The sequence below is a fragment of the Orbicella faveolata genome, unplaced genomic scaffold (assembly GCF_042242905.1).
Source record: "Orbicella faveolata isolate gen_17 unplaced genomic scaffold, um_ofav_v1 contig_12, whole genome shotgun sequence".
NCBI classification, from domain to species: domain Eukaryota; kingdom Metazoa; phylum Cnidaria; class Anthozoa; order Scleractinia; family Merulinidae; genus Orbicella; species Orbicella faveolata.
The window spans coordinates 25392560-25418359 of record NW_028301539.1 but is presented as its reverse complement, the minus strand read 5'-3'; the positions used below and the strand labels follow the sequence as shown (position 1 = coordinate 25418359).

Genomic DNA, 25800 nt, shown 5'->3' with positions numbered 1-25800 from the left:
ATTTATATAAACAACAAACCTGTAGAGAATTAAATTGAGCATTTAGTGCCAGTTAGAGAGTCACTGTATTAGAACTAAGTGAAGGAATGGAGAGAGAAAAAAAAGACCAAAATTTCCACAGCAATAAAAAATGCACTCTATTATAAAGAGAAAACTACTATACATACAGGTGTACATTCATACATAACTTTATTTCCATTTGGATTTTAGTGTACATAGCATGGGAGTGCTAATATCTCTGAACAAAGAAACAATAAATTAACTAAAAATACTCTATGCTATCAAATGAATACATCTAGGTTAATAACTACATTGCTATCAATGAAATAATCAACAATCAACAATCTTCCAAACTATAATTTGGAAGACACCACTGATCACAGGTATACTCAAAGCAATGACTAGCAATGTCTTTGATATTGGCAGGTTCTGTCTTTATCCCCAAGAACTGGTGTTGTTGATGAAGGAACCTATACGGGTTAGGAAACTTCAGTTGCTGTCCCATCAGTTCATGATATGTAAGTGCTCTTTGTTGCTGGATTGTTTTATAACATTATTGGTCTCCCTTTAGTTACATATGTAGGAGGTGTGGTAGCCACATGGTTAGTGCGCTTGTCCCCGGATTAAGCAGTCCGGGTTTGAGCCCTGGCCGGGGACTCTTTGTTGTGTTCTTGGGCAAGACACTTTACTCTCACAGTGCCTCTCTCCACCCAGGAGTATAAATGGGTACCGGCGAATTGTTGGGGAAACTTAACAAATTGCGGGGGAGTGACCTGTGATGGACTAGCATCCCATCCAGGGGGAGTAGAAATACTCCTAGCCGCTTCATGCTACAGAAACTGGGAAGAAGCTCCAGCAGCTATGAGCCAGTCAGCTCCAAGGCTTCACTTTTAGTTACGTGTACTTGTCCCTGGGCTCCTGCTCCTACTCCTCCCTATCAGAATTTTCAATATACTCACCTTCTGTATATTTTTTCGAACTGGCCACTGATAAGTCCGGAAGGAAGTGCAATGCCTGCAGGCCATTATATTTGCCTGATTTTCATAGCACCCTGAGTCTGGTTGATACAGGTATGATTATCTCTAACTGTAAGATAAATTTGTAATCATTCTTCAGCCAGTAAAGTGGAGGTGTTAATCAGTAAAGTGCCTGCTGGACAGCCTCCTTCCTTACTAACGACAAAGTTTAAACGTCTGGGGTAAGTTTATGTACAAATTTGGGCAAATGTTATGTCTTGTTTTCACTGGTCACATAAACTTGTACCACTTGACTACAGAAGAAAAACTGGTTTGACTAGCCCTGATTTCTGTGTGACAGCGACTACACAACTGTCATGGATACAAAAATAATATAAAAGTAAAGAATGTACTGGTTATCTGTAATAATCTTGAATGGTTTTCAGAATATCTCTTGTTAACATGGAAAGAGACCCAAGTTAATACTGGGCACAGCTACATGTATCTTTCCTTTTTTAATACTTTTCTGATATTGTCTCACATACTTTTCACTTCTCAGATATGTTGGACTCTCCGACAATGAAAACACAGACTTCAAGGTAGAGTGGATTTCTGAGTTTAGAATTTATAAGAGCTTGTTACAAATAACGTTGCTGCTGTGTGTATTAGTCATGTGCAGTATGTACAGGCCTAGTTAGTACTTTTATTAGAGAAACAGGTCAATTGCTAATTATTGGCAGTTTTTCAAATTTCTCGCTTGGAAGTGACTGCATCAAAAAGTAAGGATTCCAAAATTTTGAGATTGGATCAAAAGCCTCTGAGACCCATGATATTCTATGCACAATTCGCTATCCTTAATTTGCTTTGTTAGGAAACATATACATGTATGGGGACGAGGAGAATCCATTTCTAAAGACACAAAATTAATTTAAAACCTGTACAACTGCATTCTCTTAAAACTCAGAGCATCATGTGTTTAGATATAGCACAATTAATTTATTTTACACTGTCCTCCAGGCTAGAGAACTGAAATCCATCCACCTTGATGCTGAAGGACATTTTGTAAAGCTTATCCTACACAAGAACCATGTTAACAAGTACAATATTTACAATCAGGTAAGCTGTCTTTAGCATTGATAATAAACAACGAAAAGCAGTGACGGCGAAGTCCTGCTTAGTAATATTTGCAGTCATTTTTTCAACATAATAATCTAGAAATACTTTGGTAGCTCTTCACGAGTTTAATTACTATTTATTACTAATGGTAAAGTAGAATGGAAATTCATGGCCATATGTACAAACAATTGTTTTGATTGTGCAAACATTCAAACCTTTCCTAGCTAGCCAGGTTTGAGTAGTAATCCACAGTGTAATGTGTCATCTGTTTTAGGTTGGCTTGGTTGCAGTGAATGTGATTGGAGACCGACTGGACACACCTTATGATCCACTTAATGCTGATCCAGTAAGTAGCAAGAAGCAAAGTTCGTGGTACAATTTTAAAATGGCAGGCCCAGGTTGTTCAAAGAGCGGATAAGGCTATCCACTGGATAAATCACTATCCAGTAGATAGCATGAATTGTTTTGCATATTTAACTTATCCACTGGACAGTGATTTATCTGGTGGATAGTGTCATCCACTCTTTGAACAAGTGGGCCCTTAAATGTCTAATAGGGTCATCAGCTTAGTCTGTAGTGTTTGCAAAATAGATTTCTGTATACGTGTACCTTTCACACAAAGTCCACTGTGTAAATGAGTATTTAATTCAAAGATGCTAGATTTTTTAAGGGAGCAGTGCAAAATTGTTTCAAAAGTAACTATTTTAAGAGATAGTGCAATATTTATAATTATAATAATGAAAAAAAGTCTTCATAAGGGATTTTGCTGTGAAACAGTGAATCCATGAGATAGATTAAACAAAGTCAATTAAATTTTGTAATAAACTTGTTGTTTTTTTGGCAGCTGAAGAATGTTGACAGTCTTGTGCAGGGTTACATGAACCCCAACTTAAACAATGCCCCTGTCTGGGGCAGAATAAACAAGTATGTTGAATACATTACGTAACTTTACAGACTGTACTTACTATGATTAGAGAGCAGAGAGCAGAGTTATTTCTGCAGTGCAACCCCAGATAAACAAACATTTGGTTCATAGCATAGCAGTTACAGCTCTATGTGACAAAGTATGTCGACCAAATGTTGCAGTTTTTACACTGAGGGTTTGTGGCTTTTATCAATGGCCTGCATTGCAGGCCTAAATGCGGAGGTACTATACCTCCTCCCTCGTTTTATGTCGCAAGGTATGTATCAAATAATTTGAACATGTATTATTTTGAGTTTTGCATCCTATGGCTACCAAATTATTATTTAATAAACCTAAGTATAAAAAAGTGAAGAATTATTTAACTTCATTATAATAATTTAATTGTATTGCTATTTTATCTGCAACAAATACAAGCAAGTAGTTGTACCTTGATTTTATTGGTTGTTCATAACTAACTATATTCTTTTCTTTTTTTGCAGGCCTGATTACATCTCTCGTATGGATGATTTGGCCTTTGACATGTATCAGGTTTGAATATTTTTCAACTTAATACTCTTTTTTGCAGAAATTGATTTTGGTGTTAATTGTAAATATGTGATGATGTATATGTACTTTGCCAATCAAAACTTCACCATTTGGTTAAATTTGATAACCTTGTTGTATTAATGTTTAACATTGTAACTACTGTAACAATGCTTATCATACTTCTTACAGGATCCTGAAACAGCAGCGTTGATTAGAAAACTAGATGATAGGAAAAGAGAAGCAGTACAACGTAAGCAATTGAGCCCTTGTGATTGTTTTTTGAATAATCAACATTATGATATTAAATACTATAAAATAATTATATAAATGGTAATAAAAAGTATTCAATTTCTTCACAATTTGTGGCTGATTTTATAATGAATTTCTTCATTGCATTTTCCCCTAATTTAATGTTTTCAGTTTTAGTGTTGCAATTATAACTAACTTGAAATGATAACCATTAACCATGACTATTTTGTTGAACAGAGGAAAGATATGACTATGCAAAGAAGCTGACAGCTGTCATTTCAGACTTGTACAAGGTAAGGACAACTCTAGTCAACAGTTAACAAGAGCATAAACCCTTAAAGATTCCAAAACATCTGATTGTATTCTTACTTTCAGAAATATAGTAGGTTTAAATTGATTTCTTCAGATGTGTTCTGTAGTTTGTTATTTCTTGCAAGTGTTAATTTTACTTTTCATGTGTTGTTACCAACTTTGTGTCACCCAGAAGTGGCAAGGCAGTGAAATGACAAGGAACTACAGTGCTGATTAATCACTATGTTTTAAACAATTACAATTGTAATTGTTTAAAACATAGTGATTAATCAGCACTGTAGTTCCTTGTCATTTGTTCTTGATGTTTCTGTGGTGGTAGTTGATAACTAGGGCCATTAAGGCCAAATGAACTATCATTACTAACATAATTATTGAGAGCAAATAATCTAATTGTTTTGGTAGAATGCTCACTAGATTTCCATCAGATAAAACTATCTAATTATTTCTCTATGTATTAAAAGTAGTCTTAAACTTGACCCTTGAGCAAAATTGTGCGTGTGGTGAACTGCTGTTTGAAGCTTGCAGCTGTTTACATGCTCATGCTCAGATTACAAGGTCATCGTGTAATCTGGAGGTTTTAAAGCTGCACAACAGCCAAGTTCCTCTCTGTAGTATTCCAGGGACAGTAATATAATTAGGGTGCATTCCTTTGGGGTGATCAGGATCAGGATCAGTGATCCAAGATCACTCGGATCATGGTGTATCAAAGGAACCGATGAATCTATTCTAGTCATGGATTCATTGGTTCCTGGGATGCACAATGATCCAAGTGATCTTGGATCACTGGTCCAGATCCAGATCACCCCAAACAGGGCTTGAAATTGCGACTCACTGGTCGCCAATGCGACCAAAACTTGAGCACTGGCGACTAAATTTTCAGAACTGGTCGCCAGCCGGCAACTCGCATTTTCTCCGATAACTAAAGAAAACCACGACTCAACTTTTGTTTTTAAATCTTTATATTAGGAAATCAATCAGATATGGTACTGTAAATTGAACGTATTTCGACATGTCGATACTGCGTTCTCGGCGCGCCGTATTGTTTCGGTGGCTTTTTCCAAAACTGGGATCGCAGGCGCACTTCAACACCATGTGCTTTTCATTTGCCGTGCAAATGGCGGCAGATACCAATCAATTGAAGGAATTACATGAGTTTTTATGTGTGGGGAGTGAAGATTCAGCCAAAAGGTTAATCCAAACTTTGAATCCTTCACCAGTTGTTGAATAAAATCCACAAATACACAAGGACCCGTGTTTGTCTCACAATGAAAACCACAGACTTAAAAGTATAACATTTTATGCTTCGCTTCATTTAAAATGACTATGGAGACAACCATCACCTTCGGACCAGACACATATCACCTGAGAACAACGGTAGCTTTATAACTACGTATTACTTGTGTTGTTTCTAATTGTTTTCGCTCTTCAATTGTGACTTTTCTTGCATGCAAAGTAACATATAAAATCGTGTTCTTGTGTGAGTTATATATAAAAAAAGTTGGCGACCAAAATTTATGATCTGGCGACCAATATTTTTCCATTATTCGCCAGCTGGCTCCCGAACAAAAAAGTTAATTTCGAGCCCTGCCAAAGGAATGCACCCTTAGTTTCTATTTTTTCTTTGAAACATCAGAAAAACAAGACAATGTCACCATTGTGTGGACAACCTGCAACCATTGCTCACTAATGGTTGATAGTGTACAATAACTCAGGCATTCAGACTGCAGCATTTGCATTTTAGTATACATGAACTAGTGGAATTCTACTAACAAAATAAGTTCTATTGTCCAGACTATATCTTTTGTTAATTAAAATTAAATGGACTATGATTCAACCCTTCAGCTTATGAAATAAACCACTCCTAGTTTATTAAGTGTAACACATGGTATTTTTTTCTAACAGGTTGGTGAGAAGCTGGGACGATATGAAGTTGAGAAGAAAAAAGCTGTTGAATTGGAGGATTATGATCTAGCTATGGAGAAAAAAGTGAGTGAAACAATGTTTATTTCTCTTTGTCTTATTACGGGCTACGATAAGAAATACAAGTAGGTATAGTCTGCATATGAGCCTTAAGTGCCCCATCAGGCCAGCCCTTATCTCTGATTTCTGTAGCATGAAGCGACTAGAAGTATTTCTAATTCCTACTGGATGAGATCTGTGCTAGTCCATCACAGGGTTACCCCCAGCATTAAATTGTAACCGTGTACACTGTATACACCTGGGTGGAGAGAGGCATTGTAGTGAAAGTTATGTCCCCAGCCAGGGCTCAAACCTCAGACTGCTTGGACTGAAGTTGAGTGTAGCAACCATGAGGCCACCAATCCGTGCACAGGAGGCAAAAGCTAGATCATGTGAGACTAAATTCTTCTAAACCATAACTGTAAAACAAGACAAAACATGTGTTGTATTTTACTGTAGAATTATTCAATGTGATGATTCCCTAAAGAGTAACATTAACATGTGGTGTATCCAGGCAAAATCTTTACCTAGTCAAACAGACTCTAAGAATAAAGTATGTTTTTAACTGGGGAGTCCACTAAAATTAATTTTTCTATGGTAACCTTCAGTTTGAAAAAATACAATATATCACTTACAATGACATTCATGGTTATTGTTTTGCTTGTGGTCAGTGTCTTTTTCAATATTGCATATCTATGCTCAGCATAGTTAATAAAGGGGGATGGTTATGAAGTCCGGCAAACATCAAAGGAGCAAACAAAGATGCCAAGATTTATGTTGGAAGGTCCACAACAGTGCACAATCTTTTGTTCTGAGTTCATACACTATGCATGAGTTATGTACGCAAAACATTTCTATTGGTTAGTTCCTCGGTCAGTAGTAAACAGCTGTTGTGTTTTGTGCACGATCAAGGTCAAAAAAGAGAGCAAAAACATACAACAAAGAACTTTGTTGAGTTTCATAACCATTCCCCTCTATTAACTATGTGCTCAGTATTGATAAATTCATTAGAATTCTGATTTATTTGTCTCTAATTGATATATTCACAGAAACAGAGTGATGAATTTCGTTTGTATGTCTATAAGCAGCTAGATATCCAAGAACTACTGGAACTGGATGGGGTATGTTTCCTGATGTTATTATTTGAAGTATAAGACATTCAAGGATATCCTTCATCATTTAACATCCATGTACATGTACTTACTCAGGGCTCGAGAAAAACTTGAATTCCAGCTTGCCCTTGGGACAAGTTGCTCTCAAATTCTGCTTGCCCTGAGCAAGTCTTAGTGTGCTCTTTTAATGATTTAGTTGACAGATAACTTGATTGATCTCTTGCCCATCGGACAAGTGAGAATGAAAATTTACTTGCCCAGTAGGAAAATCTGCTTGTCCGGGACAATGAGACGGCACTTTTTTCGAGCCCTGCTTACTGATGTTTTAAAGTTGGTCGATAAAATTCTAGCCTGTGAACAGGCTCCGGCTGGAAGGGTCTGACCGCAGCTGGGAGGGCTGAGAAAGAACTGGCTGAGAGTTCCTCTCGTGTTCTCTTCTCCCCATTCTTGACTAGAGAGACTGTTGACAGGCTAGTGAAATTCTGATAATAGCTTTTCTGAGAGTTATCATTCTGGAATATGATATCTGTTTAGTCTCTAAACTGTACCCTCAGAGCAGAGTACCATGTCATAGTTACATCAATCTTCTATTTTGAAGTGGTGATATGTACTAATGTATTTTAACTACTTTTGAGTTTAATCAAGTCACTTTTTGTCCTTATAACTTAATTGTGACAGCTGACATTTTTGCTTGACTGCAGATTCAGAGCAATGCAATTGGCTTAAAAACTTCCGCCAATTTTTCATCCAATCAGAAGTAATTTAACGAGAAGAAATTGTTCGCACGTGTTTTCCTGTGTTTCACATCAGCTACAGCTGTACATGTAATTACTTTGATTTCAGATTAGCTAACTGTCTCGTCTGTGTCCTTTGTGATTGACTAGAGCAATTACTTTCAATTGGTTATGTTTTCACGATACTCAAGTGAAAACCGCTCTATAGGTCTAGTACTTTAATACCCTTTTTATCTGTTTAATTCTCTCCAGAGACGAACACATGAGCATCGGCCAATAAACATAAGTAAGTTTCTCTTGACATAATATAAGTTCAGAATTTCCTGTAGATAAATATGTTAAACTAACATCGAGTGGGTAATGTTATACACCTATTTGGCAGCCTGGCAAATCATGCCGATAATTACAGGCCTGCCAATTGGCAAATCTCTCTGCTCACTCGGCTTTGTTGATAACCTAGCAAGTGGCGACAGCTTAGATGCTTTTGTTTTGTGTGTGATGTCATTGATATTAGCTTATTCCTTTGATTGACTTACCATGTGCCACTAAGCGTGTGTTATTGTTCACTTTTAGCTCCACCACCCCTCCCCCCTATAGTAAAAGATCAGAATAGACAAACCCCACCCATACGCCATCAGGAGGAAGAGAGAAGCACCCCACCTCCCCCTTCCCTGGCTGCAATAAAACAGCAACTTTCATCCAGAGAAGACACACCACCTGTTCTCTCGCCAAGGAGGGTACGTATGTCACTCACATGTCAGGTTAACTTTTCAATTCCCATGAGAGGTCAGTATTGAATGAGGATATTTGTCACAAGTTATGTCGTAAAATGACAAAAATACTTTAATAGAGCTCTGTGACGGTATTTTGAGTTATTTTGGCCGCCATGTACAAATGTACCTTTGAACTGAAGGAAACCTGAAAATAGGAGCTTACTAATAATATAGTTAAATGAAATTTAACATACTTAACGACTAGGAGCTAGTCTGGTCAGTAGCGTTTTTATAGGCGGTTGTTAGTGTCTTGGCCGTCTGTGAGCGTTTGGTTAGCGTTTGGTGCGTTCTGTAGCGTTTGATATAGTTCAATGGAATTTACATAGTGTATGACCAGGAGCTAGTCTGGTCAGTAGCGTTGTTGGTAGGCGTTTGTTAGTGCCTTGGCCATCTGTTAGCGTTTGTTTAGCGTTTGGTGCGTTCTGTAGCGTTTGGTGCGTTCTGGGGCTGACATTGTCCGGCGATATTTTTGGTTAGTACATGTGTTGTCGTGCCATGTGCTCGCAGTGTGTTCATCGCTCTGTTAGTGGCGTTGTGGATTGAATTATAGTTTAGCGTTCCCTCCCTATCTCCCCCCTCCCCCCCTCCCCCCCCCCCCCTTTTCAGCATTTTTTTTTCCACCAATGCCATCTGGCTTGAGTGTGACGGGTGCCTGTAGGGGGCTTGGCGCAGGGGACTCGTGGCTTGGTTGCGGGTTGGGCAGGCCAGTCGGGTGTTCTAGCGCCTTGGGGATGTGACTGCGGTTGCAGCCTCCGGGCTTCGTAGGCACCTTCCCTCCACTAGCGACTTGGGCGTTAAAGAAAAATACCAAAGAGATAATGATAAACCATAAAGGAACAAAGATGGTTACGGATGGAAAAGATTAACACGGATTACAAAGGACGAGCTTTTAAAATTTAAGGCTTAAGAGTCCCTGTCCATAAAAATGGAAAATAACTCGGCAAGGGTCGAAAATTCGATTTCGCTCATATTCTTATGGTAGATAGGCTAGGGCATGACAAAAACTACTGGATAGTTTTTTTGGCAAAATGTCCTTTTATTTCAAAGAAATATGCAAATTACCAAATTCCGTTAAAATCGTCATTTGACGCACCATTTTATTAAACAAGTTTGAGAGCCTCGCATGCAAAACCACATCATTCTTCCGTCTTTAGAACACTCAAATACTTTTGTGCAATGTTTAAATGTGTACTGGGTTGATTTTAGGGAATGTTGCGTTGTCTTTTTGGGTGCACAATAATTAAATTTCGAAGACATGTATTTCATTCACTTAAAAGTACTTCGTGAATATAATTAATTTTCACCATGTGCGAAACCTTCAAATGGACCAAGCTTCTGGTGGCTGAATCGCAGAAGGATGGTCTACAGATTCCTGTAAAAATTTCTTTGGGCAAATGATTGTGAGCGACGCGAGAGCTTTTCAAAGTACGTTAAAAATGCAAATATTTGACCATCCGTCGTCAAATTTCAATTCACGAGTTAGACGTTTATTTTAGCATGCGCCACATGACTTGACTTATGTTAAGCTGAAATAGACACAGAGCTGATAATTTCGAAATGTTCTAACCTTATTTGCTGTAAAAGGCAGGTCCAAAGCCGATTTGACGTGTTTCTAGTCGATCTCTCACCATTCGTCGGACATAAAGCAGATGTTTGCTTTTGTTTACACAAGGTTAACGTCCGATGTACATCGCCTGCTCTCAACCTATTATTGGTCGAATACTATGAATCTGTGACCATCTTTCTGCGCATATGAACATCACTGCATCTAAGTCTAAAACGGCTGAGTCATTTGTAGATAGTTGCTTGCTTTGCGCTGCGCCAAAATATTGCGTTTGATCGATTGCTGACCATTGCTGATAAACGTGTCGGCGCAGCACAATCTTATAGCCGTTATTGTTCGTCACGCAATGCTGTCACGGCATATGCTGCACATTTTGATCTATTTTGTATAGAGTACTCTAAGGATAAGTGAAACAATTTAATCATTGTTCATCTGTTTTTTCATATATATAATAATATATGTGTATATTTATATAATCATATTCTATAGTGTACGTGGCCTCGGTCCAAATCACGTTTGTTGTACGTTCTGATGTTTCAGACAACAGCTGATAAAGCTAGTACCTGTACTCACTAGAATTTTAAGAAAATCGCCATAAAAAAATTATAGATTAATGAAGCAAGAACTAGCTGAAATAAAAATAGGAAATCACAACGTGTCTAATCCGTGAGAAAAACAGACTAAATTTAATTAGTAATTACGTGAGTAAATAGCCCTGGCCATGCCATTTTATTTGGCGTATTTTGTTTGCTTAGTGGCGAGGCATTGGTATGTAACAGAAAATAGAGAACTGTTGTCAATACAGTCCAAAATTATCGTCAGTGAAATATTGTAAATAAAACACCTATTGACCGGTTACCTCCGCGGCCATCATTTGGTCATTCTGATAACGGTTTCATTATTGTCTTTACCCCTATTAAGCGGCCACCCAAAATTTAAGAACTTTGTTTTGGAAAGGGCGATGGCAGATAAGAGTCTGAAATTGAAGGTGCATGACGAGTGATAATTCAAACACACGTCTATCATGATTGTATTGAATTGACTCCATGTTCACCAAGAAATTTATAGCCCGATAGTGAAAAATTAAATATTCAAGGTACACCAACCTCTATTTAAGCGGCTAGCCCCATTAAGCGGTCGCCACCTATTTCCCCGAGGGTAGCCCACTGTATAACATGTAAACCAAAAATAATTGCACAGCGCGAAAAGACCTAAGTATGAGTTTAACGTTACAGTATTACGCAGGGACATGGTAGGTAGCGGTGGTCGAGTAAAAGATAACAACAGGGGAAATGATAAATTATTCATTCTTTTCCTTTCTTAATTTAATCTCTTCCTACTCAACACGATTGTGTGCTCCCAGTGATTCCAAGCCGTACGGAGCCTTAAATAATATATATTAAATATTCAAGGTACACCAACCTCTATTTAAGCGGCTAGCCCCATTAAGCGGTCGCCACCTATTTCCCCGAGGGTAGCCCACTGTATAACATGTAAACCAAAAATAATTGCACAGCGCGAAAAGACCTAAGTATGAGTTTAACGTTACAGTATTACGCAGGGGCATGGTAGGTAGCGGTGGTCGAGTAAAAGATAACAACAGGGGAAATGATAAATTATTCATTCTTTTCCTTTCTTAATTTAATCTCTTCCTACTCAACACGATTGTGTGCTCCCAGTGATTCCAAGCCGTACGGAGCCTTACGTATTAGGATAGAAATTGTCCCACCCCTACCCCCTAAAATGGGATGACAGAATTGCGTGACGAACAAGGAACCGCTGCAAGCAAGGATTCAAGCCATCAAACCATGATGATCAAACGTAATATTTTGGTGTAGTGCAAAGCAAGCCACTATCTACGAATGACTTAGCCGTTTTTGACTTAGATGCAGTGGTGATCATATGTGTCGAACGAGGGTCACAGATTCATCGTATTCGACCGTTAAATAAGTTGACAGTTGGCGATGTACATTGGACGTTATGTAAACAAAAGCAAACTTCTGCTTTTTGTGCGACGAATGGTGAGAGAAACACGTCAAATCGGCTTTGGACCTGCCTTTTACAGCAAATAAGGTTAGAACATTTCGAAATTATCAGCTCTGTGTCTATTTCAACTTAACATAGGTCAAGTCATGTGGCGCATGCTAAAATATACGTCTAACCCGTGAATTGAAATTTGACGACGGATGGTCAAATATTTGCGTTTTTGACGTACTTTGAAAAGTTCTCGCGTCGCTCACAATCATTTGCCCAAAGAAATTTTTACAGGAATCTGTAGACCATCCTTCTGCAATTCAACCACCAGAAGCTTAGTCCATTTGAAGGTTTCGCACATGGTGAAAATTAATTATATTCACGAAGTACTTTTAAGTGAATGAAATACATGTCATCGAAATTTAATTATTGTGCACCCAAAAAGACAACGCAACATTCCCTAAAATCAACCCAGTACACATTTAAACATTGCACAAAAATATTTGAGTGTTTTAAAGACGGAAGAATGATGTGGTTTTGCATGCGAGGCTCTCAAACTTGTTTAATAAAATGGTGCGTCAAATGACGATTTTAACGGAATTTGGTAATTTGCATATTTCTTTGAAATAAAAGGTATTTTCCCCAAAAAACTATCCAGTAGTTTTTGTCATGCCCTAGCCTATCTACCATAAGAATATGAGCGAAATCGAATTTTCGACCCTTGCCGCGAAATTAAGAATTTGTCTGATTTTTACAGGCAGGCACTCTTAACTTTTCAAGGTGCGCAAACCGTGACGTACCTCCTTTAAGATAATCTGAGGGGTTCTACTAAATATTCTTCCTCCTTGCGACACTGTGCCAATCAGAGCATACTGCCAAGTTTAATAATAACTGAGTGAAAACTGACTATCGTGTGTTTTTCTCACATAGGATGATGCTGCTGACGACAGACCTCTCCCAGCATTGAACAAAAGGTTATAAACGCGATATGGAGTTACAAGAGTTTTGTTTCATTGTTTAATTTTAGATTTCTGATGTCTAACATGTCTCGTACACTTACTACTCAATTTTCATCAATAATAAATAAAACCAGTAGAGACAGACGGGCGAATGCCCTTTCATTTACTTCATGGATTCTCAGCTTCAATGTAACATTAGTTGCAAAAAAAATTTGGGCGATTTTAATTTCTGACAAAAACATTGTCTGAAAATAAGACCGTCCGAAAATTCAAGCTTCCGAAATATTTAGAGTACAGTATAAAACTTTGAAGAAACTCCAAAGCTCTTAGTTTTCTTTATGGCGGGCTTTAAGGAGTGAACTCTAGTTGAGACACTGCTTGACATATGTAACGGCTTGGTAGAATTTGTGTTATTTTGTCGTCGCTGCATTCGTAAAATCTTGAGGGTTCATCATCTTTTGACGTTGTTTCAGTCTAATTCTTGTTTTGTATGCATAAATTTACTCTAGCTATGTTTCGGCAAAGTGTCCGAAATTTGTCTGAAATAAGATAAGAAATGTCGAAAAATTAAACGTCCGAATCTTTTTTGCAAGTAATGTATTCTTGTGCAGATTTTTAACCTGTTCTAGGATCTTAGACAGTTTGTGTGCCAGTGGGGAGTGAAAGAGGACTGAGGCGAGCGAGAGAATGACTAATCAAACACCTGGAACAGGCTAACAGATTTCAGGCAACTAAACAAGCATGATGTTGAACACTTTGGATTAAATGTTGTCATGTTATTTCTTGCATATTTAAGATCTCCAGAAGCTGAACCAGAGGTGGACAGTCCAAAAGAGAATGAAACAAATTCAGGGGGTAATAATTTAATATATTAACACCAGCACCAATCGCAGTGTTTTTATAATTCCAGTGGCTTTAGGATATATGTGTGCAATAATGCCACTGGCAATATTTGAAGTTGTTCACAATAACCGAAAAAGTGAAAGAGGTTACAATCAGTTGGCTTATGACCATTCACAGTGTAGTTTGATAGCAAGTTAGCATGTCACAAGAACCTTATGCACTCTGTATTATTTTGTAACTGGAGTCTTTAGTTCCCTTTAGATGTATTTACCCTCAATGAGTTGTCTTCAGTCTCGGTTGTCTTTGCAACATATTCTTGTTATTCCATGGTAATATTGCAGGTTATAACAATAGTAAGATTTGTATTGATTGACAGACGGACCTGAGCCCTTGAAAGAGAATGATCTCAGGACTGCAGCATTTGTCATTGAAGTGTTTGGAGAGGACCTGGTAAGTACGCGATTGTTCATCTACTAAAGGTGCGACAACTTTAAAAAAATAATATTGAAAACTGGCTTCATTACCGCTTTGTGATTGCCAGATTCCAAAACTTAGATCCCAAAGTCTGAAATAAAACAGAATTCTATTTTCTTTTGCTTCGCGCAGCCCAATAGAAAGCATTTCTATTGTAAGTAAAGGAGACAAATAATTCACCAAATACTGGAGGAAGCCGCCAGCAATCGAGTTTATTAACAAGAATCTGAGACACGCTGAATACAGGATACAAGCCAGAGAATAAAAGAAGTTACACGCTATTTCACACAACGATAATTACAATAAGGAAAAAACAGCCTCGAGTAAACTGGTCGGCGTCAAGTGGTGTGATATACACAAGGAGTAGTATATAAAGGTCTGATTATCCCAATGGAAAATAATGCAAAGCAACCTAATCAAACACTTAAAAAGAAATACATTTTCATGTACTGATCGTTTAGGTTCAACATGCGTATTCAAAGCAATGGAAATATCGTCAGGAAGCCATGGAGACCCTTGAGAAGGAAATGACTTCTGACAGCCCTGAACTGGCATCAGACAAGGATCCCAAGACTGTTGTCAAAGCGACTGTGTTCCTCATCCAGAAAGGAATCAAGGATCAAGTATTCTCAGTAAGCTTGTTGCTAGGTTCTTTAAATAATTAAGAAATTCTTTACTATGTAACTTTTCGACATTAAAATCTTTCATTAAATCTTTTTTACACTTTTAATAAGACTTGTAAACCTCATATGTAGTGAAATGCCGATCAAGGATGGTAACGTAATTTTCAACTGCAAAGGGTGATGTTTTCCAGGTGTTTTTTTCATGTAAGCCAAACTGAATACGTATGTTTTGGACCGTTTTTTATCTTGATGTTTTTGTTGCCGGTAACAATCGTTTTTTCATCTAAATCTGGAGAACTGCGCATGTATAAAAATGCCACGTAAAAGTACTTATCATGATTTGATCACCACAGATGTCGCTGTAGGTTCGGTCAAAAGAGTGCTCTCATTATGACTAATACCTTCGCCCGTGTACCAAACACTCCCAGAAAACAATTGTCAGCCAACTTAATAATTTCCTTGTGGTGTTCTGGGATTATCTGATACAATAGCGAAGGTACTTAAAATGAAGTGACTTAAAATGCAGCACTGAAAACTCGCCGTGATGGTGCCCCTTAAGATCCCATCATATTTAGTTTAATTGACACTTTCAAACATGCGTAGTTGAAAAAGGATTGTGACACCCCTCTCATAGCTTCAGTGCACTAATGCAGGAGTTTTAATAGAACTGGACCATTATAGTAAGACTTCCATCAAAGGAAATATGCTTCTTGGGATCTGAATCTTCGTTATCATGCTCGTGATAAGTCCCCTGGAGCTAAATGATTTTATCTTTAACTGAATGCCGGACTGTTGCAGGTGTTTAATGCCTGTCTTGAGGTGCTACGTTCCTTGATCAAGACGTACATTCCTCGGCACAAGTAAGACTTTCATTTTTGTACATTCGGGTAAAGTATGTTTACTCTTTGTGGAGCTGTTTTTCTTACCTTCACGATGTTCAATTTACACTGAAACGTTCAGTGGCCTAGAGTGGTTGAAAGACTTGCTTTAAGTTGTTGAAACATACTCTTATAAATACTGCTCTGCTGATACGAACAGTAATCGAATGAATGTGATCTCAAATGTTTTGTGTGGTGAACACCCTATTTTCGGTAGTTAAGTTGAGCTCCGTCCACACTACGCTGAATAAGTTTGAAAACCGAGGTCTCACCCTGAAAACGCTTCAAACGTTTTCCGTCCACACTACGCCGGAGAAAATTAATTTGAAAACGCCACAATTACCGGTCATTTTGGATTTGTGTTTGAGGAAAACTCAGTCAGGGAAGTCACATGATCATCGTGACGTCATCGTTTTCGAAAAGCTCCGTTTTGAAAATTTTTCCATCCACACTAAAGCGCAAAGCCGGTGTTTTCAAATTCCTCCGGTTTGAAAAGCGTTTTCGAAAAGTTCCGTTTTCGTGACGGATTAGAGTGGACGGTAGGCCTAAATGTAGAAATAAAACTGCGTTTTCAAATTCCTCCGGAGTAGTCTTAACGGGGCATAAGATTCGCGGATACATGCGTTGTGTCCTTGATGACAGGCCTTGCTGTCTGTGCTTGGTCGATGTATTGCGTGATTTTATCATATTCCTGTTCTGATTATAGACCTGTCTACTACTCTTTCTTGTCTTTCTTTAGAATTGTAAAATCAGAAATGTCCCATGTTGCTGAAAAGGTACTTGGTTTATTTTTATTAGCAGAAATTGTAATTTATCTCAAGGATATTCCTCAACTTAACAGTTGGTGTTTTGAGTATTAGACTTTTATCCAAGCAAATATGTCAAACGCTAACACAGCAAATCTCTGTGAGACAAACTGAGCAAACATGTCTTTACTTAAAGAAAGAAAAGTTGATCTTTTTTTTGTTTTATAATGAAGTCACTTCAGGGTCTTCTGGAAAGTAAGTACAAGCTTTTTGTCCTTTATTTCAGACAACTCCTCCTCTGTTAACAAAATCTGGTGAAATGGTAAGTTATGTTATCATTCGATGCGTGTTTTCTTCCTTTTCATTGGTCGAGAGCTAGCCACGTGACCTGCAAATAACTTCCTACAATAATGATATTGATAATTGATCTGCTCGCCTATGACAAATCACCATATTTGAATTAACCTCCGTCATTCAACAATTGTTAATTACATGCAGATGCTGTCCAGTTTTGTGTCTCAGGTGGTTTTAAGGTAGTAGATACCCGCAAAATCATAAAAAAGTTATCATTCTGAAAGAAACTTATTTGCAGCTACAAACCCTCCCCAATATCTAAATTTTTTATGTCTGAGCTTATTTTTTGCTTTTCTTATCCTGCGCACTTTAAAAATAATAAAATCTAAAGGGCCCTCAATTGTATATTTTTTGTTTATTTCTCGTTTCTATGGTAACCAGCTAGCATACGCGTTGTTTTTTGTCAATTTTCGAGGTCAAAACGCACCCCGAAAGACCCAAACCCGATTTCGTTGTTCCAGAGACGCCTGGGACTTCTTTGTATACCGTGAGGAGACTGGAACCAAGTTTACACGAAGCGTGAAGCTTTCCGAAACGTGGAACTCAATATTTCGAAAGTGTGAAAATACATTTAGCTTTCTCTCGCCTTGAAGACAGTTTTTGCTCGCTTTTTCGAAGAATTTCGCTTAGAAATGCCAAGAACTAAATTTCGATCGCTTAGAAGATCGGTTACGCGGGGAAAACGTTCACGGAAACCTAAAGACGAACCTAACTCGAAGAAAGAGAAAACTCCCTCCGCGAAGGAGCTTCGCTTGGAAGATGACAGTTCGTCTCAGGCATCGAGCAAGGAGTCCTACAACAGGCCAAATGGATATCGATTCCAGGATGTCGACATTCTAAGGCGAGTTATTTTAGCCTGTGCTGTTTGTAAAGAGTGCTTTCAAGGAACTTTGCAACTGTTTGAAGAGGTTAGTGGTTGTGGCTTGGCGAGAACTCTCGTGTTGCAATGCTCAAACAATGATTGCAAAACTTTCACGGAGCTTCCAACATCTGAGAGGATTATTCGAGGGAAATCCCATTTCGATGATATGAATAGAAGATCAGCTTCTATTCACATTTGGAACCACTATGCCTCAACTGAAGACACTCCACTTCATGACTACTGTCCTGAAGGGCCTGATTCATGGTGCAAATGGCAGTGTGATCAGGCAAATGGCACCAACACATTCAGCCCAAAGAATGTGGCCCCTGCTGTGATGCAAGAGATTCTTCCCACATTTGAGGCTTTGTGGGACAGAAACCTTCTCCAAAGTGTATTGGAAGGCCTCTCACAGAACAATAATGAGGCCCTAAATCACCTTGTTTGGGACATCAGTCCAAAAAAACTCTTTGCTGGTCCTGAGACAGTGTTGACAGCTTGCGCTATTGCTGTTTGCCTCTTCAATGGGGTGCTAGAGCAGTCCAAACAATGCTAAGAGGGCTCAACCTGGCGGTTGGAGAGCACTGCAAGTCTGGTCTGACAGCCATTGATAAACAGAGACTCTGTGCACCTGCAGAAAAGTCCTCAGAGGCAACAAAACAACAGTACCAAATTCGTCGCAGTCAGTGAAAAAGCCGCAGTGAAAGGAATGAGGAGCAGGAGGGGCCAACATATGAGCCTGGGGCTTTTGGACTTTAATTTTTCACTTCGAACATTATTTAGATACTTTTTTATTAAGGTCTAAATAACATTTACCTGCTGAGAATGTCTCAAATGTATTTCATTATTCAAAAATGTAGTAAAATCTGGGGATGAAAAAGTTACGTTTTTTGAGGTTATGCAATTTAGGGGCAGGTCGTTTGAGAGAACGAATTGTCCAATTCTCACCAAAGTTGGCAGGGGTGTGTATTTTTGCCTGTAGAATGCAATGATGTAGTTTTTGAAGCCATACAGGTGAAACATAGATCATTAAATGAGTGCCAAACTGGAAAAAAGTTTTCTTTTATGTTTGCTTGTTGCCATGGAAACAGAACCCTCCCAGAAGCTGGTGAAAAGTAGGTCATTGCATTCTACCATGTCTCCTGCATTTGCAACGAAAATTCGGCCCAATTAGGACAGGTTTTGAAGGAGATTGACCTGCCCCAAAATTGTAGCTATTTCACAGTAGGGGTCCTAGTCAACACCCCTTAGCTCGGCCAGGATTTGACGAAACCTCTTAAAACTTATTGCCACAGGTAGCTGAAGACTTAAAGTCTTAATGTAGCATAAGTTATGATTAAATATGGTTTGCAGTGGTCATACTTTCTGGACTCCAGTTTTGACAAAATTTGGCCATTTTTGCGGGTATCTACTACCTTAAACATGTTTATCGTGTAAAGCGTCTCTTTTTATCAAGTCATTTAGGTCAAACATGTTTTTCGGACATTATTAGCTTCAGCTTCTTTCCGTCGCCATTAGTCGTTTATGACCTCCCTCTTCAATAACAACGACTGCCTTATTCATATTGATCTTAACCATTAGGCTGCAAGAAGTCGCGATGCCGCCACTGCAATGATTATGGAGCTGGCTGTACACAAAGACATCAAGGTTAGATATCTTTCTCCGTTACTCAAGATTTGAATGGCTGCTTGTTCTTGACTATAAACATGACTACTTGTGTATACCTAAGTTATCTTGCCATTCTGATAAAATAAATAAGTCACGCAAGGTAACAGATTTAAATCAGATTTTCTCGGCAATTCTTGTCCATTTTTATATCGTCTTTCACCGATAAACAGATGTAAAAGAACATTATACTGGCAAACTCTGTTGTTGTTGTTGTTTCGTGGTAGTAAGACTGTGTTAATTACTTCTTGTTTTATTTAGCCTCTAGGTGTTATACCAGACCATGCGACACGGCCTTTTAAATCGAAACACCAAGTTGCAGTGAGTATTGTTCTGTGTACTTTAGATATGGAGTAAATGGCTGGGGAGCGCCAGATGTAAGTCGCTTTCTGCAGGTTTAGTGTAGGCCTGAGATTGATTCTGTACGGACCTGAAAATGGTGGGTTAAGCTGGTTTTTCAGCAATAAACGTTGTCCAATGATTTTTTAGAAACTTTCCCAAACTGTTCCGCACCAAACACTGTCGAAAAATAAAGTAAAAAAGATAGGTCATCCTGCTCTCAAAAAAGATTTACCATACCTAAATTCGCAATTATCTCGACAATCAGAAGTCGAGTCTACTATCCCGATATCCTGCGATATCAAGTCACTGACCTGATATGTCTACGATATCATGCACACTTGACCGAATTTGGGTACGGTGAATACCCAATCGTACCATTTGGCCCGCTGCGGCGGCATATCGGACTCGTTTGATCTCGCGATGGGTATGTTGACTCGACCACGCCTCGCCAAAATACGAACCATGGTTCGACCAAACTCGCCTGATATGCCGCCGAAGCGAACCAAAAAGGTACGACTAGGTATAAATATTACCCCATTTACGCCTGTACTGGCACTTATCACGCGCGTAATTTCATCGGTTCCTTTACATTTTGCAGTAGCTGGAAGCACAGTTTATTGCAGTGATACTTGAAAGCATGTGGAACAATGTGTTATATAATTTATGGGGGAGGGAGGAAATCACACAATTTTAAACTATATCGACTCAAAAAGTTCGTCGATTCCTTGTCTTCAAGGTCAAAATTTGCATTCTCGAGTAACGGTTTTGTGCTCGCTTTTAACTATGTCTTCCAAACATTTGTTTTTGACTCACTTAAACAGGACAATTCGTACACCAAAAGTATGTAATAAAAAAACATAGGCCACCATGCTCGTTGAAGAGGAAATGAACATTTATTTCACCATCGAGCTAAGCTTGAAGGGAATCTCTTGATGTTGTGTATTTACGCGCGCCAACGATGCAACAATCGTGCGCACTGGGGATGCGTAACATTGCGATTTTGAGGAATCTCCCTAATTATCACAATGGTCACCCTTGAAGTGTTCCCTTCCGAGTCTCAGCTGGGAATGATTTTGGTACTTATTGTAGTTTAACTTTAACTTGTTCGAACCGTTTCAGCTTAATATTATTTTTGTTATCTTGCATAATCACAGCCAAGGATGTACAAGAGCAGAATTGAGATCATCGAGAAACTTCTTGCAGTTCTCGAATTGGATTCAGATAAACCTGGGTAAGTTTGGCAACGTTGTCAACATACAGGATTGTTTTTAGCTGTTAAACTCGCCAACGACATCGTAACCGTGGGAGACCACTTCCTTCAGGAAACTAGTTGCGTAACCACGTTTTTATACTGTTTACAACGACATAGAAGGACTGCATTTAATTTTCAGTGAGGCCTAGTTTTTAAAGTACTGTAAAACGTTCCATATTAGCTCAGCTGTAGCTTACTTGCTGGCCGAACGGTTGCAGTAAATTTCTAAGACATTTTTTGGTCCTATTTTCTTTGCCAGGAGCCTTTCCACTGGAAATATAATGAGGGTAAGATCATTTTTTATTTTTATAAAATAAATGAAACAAGAAAGAAATAAGATTAGAATTCTCCAATACATCCTCAGACTATAACTTAACCTGTCATTCATGGCTTGAACAGTTTGAATGTAAGATGATTAAATGATAAATTGAGAGATTCATTGAATTTACCAGGTTGTTTTGCCCGCCTTGGAACACACCAGTGGTGATGTGCGAGACCCGGCGTCACGGCTTGTACTAGAGCTATACAAGAAGGTATTGCAATCGTCTTTGCATTTTTATTCGTTTGAAAAAGAAAACTGGTTCTCTGAGGGAGAGATCACGAACCTACTTCCTTTTTTTTTAGGTAAAGGACACTGTTCGTGACTACCTTCCACCCGATGAGCCGGCCACTAGGAAAAACCCGCTTTATAGAAACCTGTTTGACGGGTTTGACAAGATCGACGGCAAGCCTACTGAAGCTGAGAGAAGGGTAGGTTCGACCAACCACATTATTGTATGCACTTTTCACACACTGAATGCCATTTGCCTGCCACACAACTCTGGCCCAGCCCCCGCTTCAGTGTGTAAGAACCTAATTTCTCGCCTCTTTCGCAAGCTCAGCCGGCGAGAAATCCATTTCTATCCCTTGAAGCTTTTTCGTGTTTGCGCTATGTACAGCACATTCAGCAGCCTTGTTTTGGCTTAAATCATCCTCGCTTAGCGTTCAATTTAGAAAAAGGGCATTTATCTCAGTCTTTGCAACTGATGGCACTTCAGAGCTATTTGCATCATGGTTTTATGATTCGTATCTCTTCTTATTTCATGTTTTTATCTGACCATTGACTGACAGGCACAAGCAAAGGCGGCCACTGCAAACTCAGAGAAAGCCAAGCAAGCTGAGGTTCGTATTCTCGGAACTGGACTGGAACTAGCTTGTAATGGAGGCCCATGAGGGGGAATAGCATTAAAAAAGAGATGAATGTCATTTGCATGTGAAAAGACTCACCGCATTAGTCTCGGTTGCAGGCTAGTTCCAGTGCAACAGTGAAATTAATACTGAATACGAATACGGTCTATTAATGGCACAATCCAACAAATGATTATTGTCAGGAATGAATTTAGTTTACATTCTGATACTAGTCCCCTACCCCACCCAAATCCATAGGCTTATGTTTAGATTTAGCTCTTTTTCAATAGGAGTCTTCCGATTATAAGCCCCCTATTGGCGAGCAGGGTTTGTATTTTGTCTGTACAGTATGTGCAGACGCTCGTGAGTTTTATATCGTTGTGTTCAGTGATATTTATCATGCGGTTCTCTTGAACGCACGTTAAACGGTTCAGACACTCCTTCCATATACACACTCACGCACTTTCGAAACGCTATATTCCTTCCGATAATGCCTTCCACGATAGTAAACGGAAAGCCTGTCTCCCACAAATAAGTCTACTGATCGGAAGAGCCTTTTGCACAAATGTAAGCACAGGGCTTATTTCAAAATCTTGTGGCATTTTGTCTTTATCAAGTTGTATTGTCTCCAGTACAGTGTACTTGCAAGGACGATGGAACCCCATAAATCCGGCGACCGGGGATGAATTTTGGTGGTTACTATACTAGCGGACTGTTTTTCGTGATTGCAGAGTTTAACAGGTGCCTTTTGATAACGTTTTATCGTTTTTCTTCATCTTAGATTGCAGCTTTGCAGGCTCAGCTTCAAGCGCTCCGAGACATGGCAGGGGTTGGTAGAAACTTGATATAAATCTTCTGTTTGTGTTTGATTGTTTACTGGCAATCTTGTTTGTTTTGACAAGTACGGCACGTGAGAATTAACGCTGTGAATAACCACTTCATGTCTTTGCATGGATTTGAAATGAATGTAACTCTGATTGAATCCTCAATCTTGTTTTCCAGGAATCTGACAAAGCAGGCTCCCCTAAGCCAGCTAAAGGTTAGTAAACAAGAATTTCATATTAGCCGGCAGTTCGCCATTAGTTGTGATAGTTACTTATCCGCCACATATATCATTTCATCAATATCCTTTGGTTTGCGCTGTTTTCTTTCTTTTTTCTTTTCTTTTTTTTTTTTTGACCGGGTCGCTAGTTTCACTATTTGCGTACATTCGACTTTCCTCATATTTCATCAGTAGTTGTGTTTGTTACAAGCAGGGGTTATTTTGTATTTAAACCGTTGAAATATTTGCATATTTATAACGATTACGGCATTCTTTTTCTAACTATGGCATGTCACAAAGATCTTGGTTCACCAGCTTCTGGGCCCCTTGAAGTATCTTACTGGTGTTACTGTGTTCAGGGGGTCATGTGACATGCTACAGTAATCCCATGAAGCATCTTGGGCCTGCAGTCCTACAGTGGAGACTGTCGGGATAGTATGTCTTCACACAGAGTATCATTAAATAGGAATTTCCAAAATAAATAAATAAATAAATAAATAAATAAATAAGTAAATTATAATATTTAGAGAGGAAGCCACATCAGCCTTAACTGGTTTTCATGCGGGTCGTCAATATTCTATCCTGGTCGAATTGGAATTTGGAGTTATTAGTTTTTGTGGAGGAGGAAAACCGGAGTACTCGGAGAAAAACCCTCGGGGCAAGGCCAGAACCAATAACAAACTCAACCCACATATGGCCCCGGGCCGGAATCGGACGTGAGCCACATTGGTGGAAGGCGAGCGCTCTCACCACTATGCCATCCCTGCTCCCCCTAGGCTTGGCGCGTGACAGGAAATGGTTACTTGGGGCCCTTTCCATTTGTATGAAAAAAAAAGATAAATAAATGGAACAGTACCATTTGCTTTTTCACACTATTCCCAAGCTCCTTGATGAAAAACGCAGTCGTTTCGGTGGGAAATGAAAGGGAACAGTCTTTTCCACTGAAAGGTTTTCGAATGCTCCCAATGGTACAAACTCGCTCTGTCCAATTTTGTTTGTTGAAAAGTTGTACTGTTCTATGTGGCGAAAAAATCCCACTGATTTTTGCCACGGAAATTGAAAGCGTTCTAGATAAATAATTTTGCGCTATTAACAAGTATCTTGTTTATTTTTTCTTTACAGAGGAGCAGGTTGACGTAGACAGGTAAGACATAAGCAAGGTGATAGTACTGTTGCGTTTGTAGATGTGATTGTCAAGGTAACCACACGTCACATAATTGTAAAAAGTGTTTTTGAAACTTACTTAAGCAGTTGTTTGTCGTTTGATTGGCTGGGAAGTTTTGAAAACCAGCAAACCAACACCAAACAGTTGCATCTGCGTAGTTGGAGAACAGATCGCATCGCTGTAAGCGGGAAATCAACTTCCGTATCTGTCAAGCAATTTGTAATCTCAGAATTCTCCTTCCTATTTTCCACTTTCAAAGTAAGAGTGTGCATCATTTTGTGGCATGATTTTCCTGCTGACAACAATGTTCATGTCACGTATCAAACACGAAAGACCGTGTTTGATACATGACAAACACCGAGAAGAGAGTTAAAAATACGACGTGTAGCGGAGTATTTTTGTCGAACTTCGAGGTGTTTGGAAATGTGGTGAAACACGCCCTGAGTGTTTGATACATCTTCTCAATCGAAACTAAAACTAAGTAGAAAATGGAGAATTAAAATCGTAAAAATCTATGGTAGTTAAGATCCTATATCCAAACACTGTCACGGTCATGATTTCCGAGTCCTTTGTTTTTGACCATGACCAGTTTCGTCATTTCCATTTTTTCTCAGGATGTGTATCTTCTGCGGCGAAAAGAATGAATCATTCACTGAAGAAATGTTGGACATGCATTACTGGAAGAGCTGTCCCATGTTAAAAAGATGTGACCACTGTGCTCAGGTAACGCACCCTTCCCTCCCTTGAATGCCAATTTGAGTTTGATAACTTGGAGTGGCAAAATCCCATGTCATACTTACCTTCCCCTCCCCTCAGGTGACAGAAATCTCAGGCGTCAGCGAGCACCTGCTGACTGAGTGTGACTCCAGTGACAAGTTTGCTCAGTGTCCGCGATGCAAGGAGGCTGTTCTGAAAGCTGATCTTGAAGAACACTTTGCTGAGAAAAAGTGCAGCCGTAAGTATCTGTGACGTTCTGTTTCCTTTCAGTGTGTCTTGCACTAACACCGGAAAAGCGGACGGTTTCCATCTGGGATTCACATGACAGCTATGTCATCCCAATAGACGGCTTACATCCGTGTTGCCACCTAATTAAGACCACGTGATGACTCATTTGGAAAGTTGCAACTGTGCAATTTATCACGCGCGACTGTTTGCATGGGAGTATGTACAAACAGAACAATTGTCACCTCTCAAATGAATCATCACAAGACCTGAATTGGGTTGGCAACAAA

At 39.0% G+C, this 25800-nt stretch overlaps 1 protein-coding gene across 1 annotated transcript in view; it reads left to right on the top strand.

The window, feature by feature from the left end:
• LOC110045962 (centrosomal protein of 104 kDa-like) overlaps nt 1–25800 on the top strand; it is a 33195-nt gene that overhangs the window by 4225 nt on the left and 3170 nt on the right. Inside the window, exons 4-35 of the mRNA XM_089282980.1 lie at nt 427–518; nt 1117–1198; nt 1516–1555; nt 1974–2072; nt 2347–2418; nt 2917–2996; nt 3477–3525; nt 3712–3772; nt 4009–4064; nt 5986–6069; nt 7092–7163; nt 8141–8174; nt 8462–8625; nt 13130–13173; nt 13955–14013; nt 14378–14451; nt 14937–15107; nt 15897–15958; nt 16716–16752; nt 17009–17044; nt 19517–19582; nt 19862–19921; nt 21097–21173; nt 21454–21481; nt 21647–21727; nt 21819–21944; nt 22305–22355; nt 23143–23190; nt 23364–23400; nt 24526–24547; nt 25183–25291; nt 25385–25523. Of these exons, the coding sequence (XP_089139106.1) occupies nt 427–518; nt 1117–1198; nt 1516–1555; nt 1974–2072; nt 2347–2418; nt 2917–2996; nt 3477–3525; nt 3712–3772; nt 4009–4064; nt 5986–6069; nt 7092–7163; nt 8141–8174; nt 8462–8625; nt 13130–13173; nt 13955–14013; nt 14378–14451; nt 14937–15107; nt 15897–15958; nt 16716–16752; nt 17009–17044; nt 19517–19582; nt 19862–19921; nt 21097–21173; nt 21454–21481; nt 21647–21727; nt 21819–21944; nt 22305–22355; nt 23143–23190; nt 23364–23400; nt 24526–24547; nt 25183–25291; nt 25385–25523 (2312 nt within the window). The remainder of the gene's footprint in view (nt 1–426; nt 519–1116; nt 1199–1515; nt 1556–1973; nt 2073–2346; nt 2419–2916; nt 2997–3476; nt 3526–3711; nt 3773–4008; nt 4065–5985; nt 6070–7091; nt 7164–8140; nt 8175–8461; nt 8626–13129; nt 13174–13954; nt 14014–14377; nt 14452–14936; nt 15108–15896; nt 15959–16715; nt 16753–17008; nt 17045–19516; nt 19583–19861; nt 19922–21096; nt 21174–21453; nt 21482–21646; nt 21728–21818; nt 21945–22304; nt 22356–23142; nt 23191–23363; nt 23401–24525; nt 24548–25182; nt 25292–25384; nt 25524–25800) is intronic.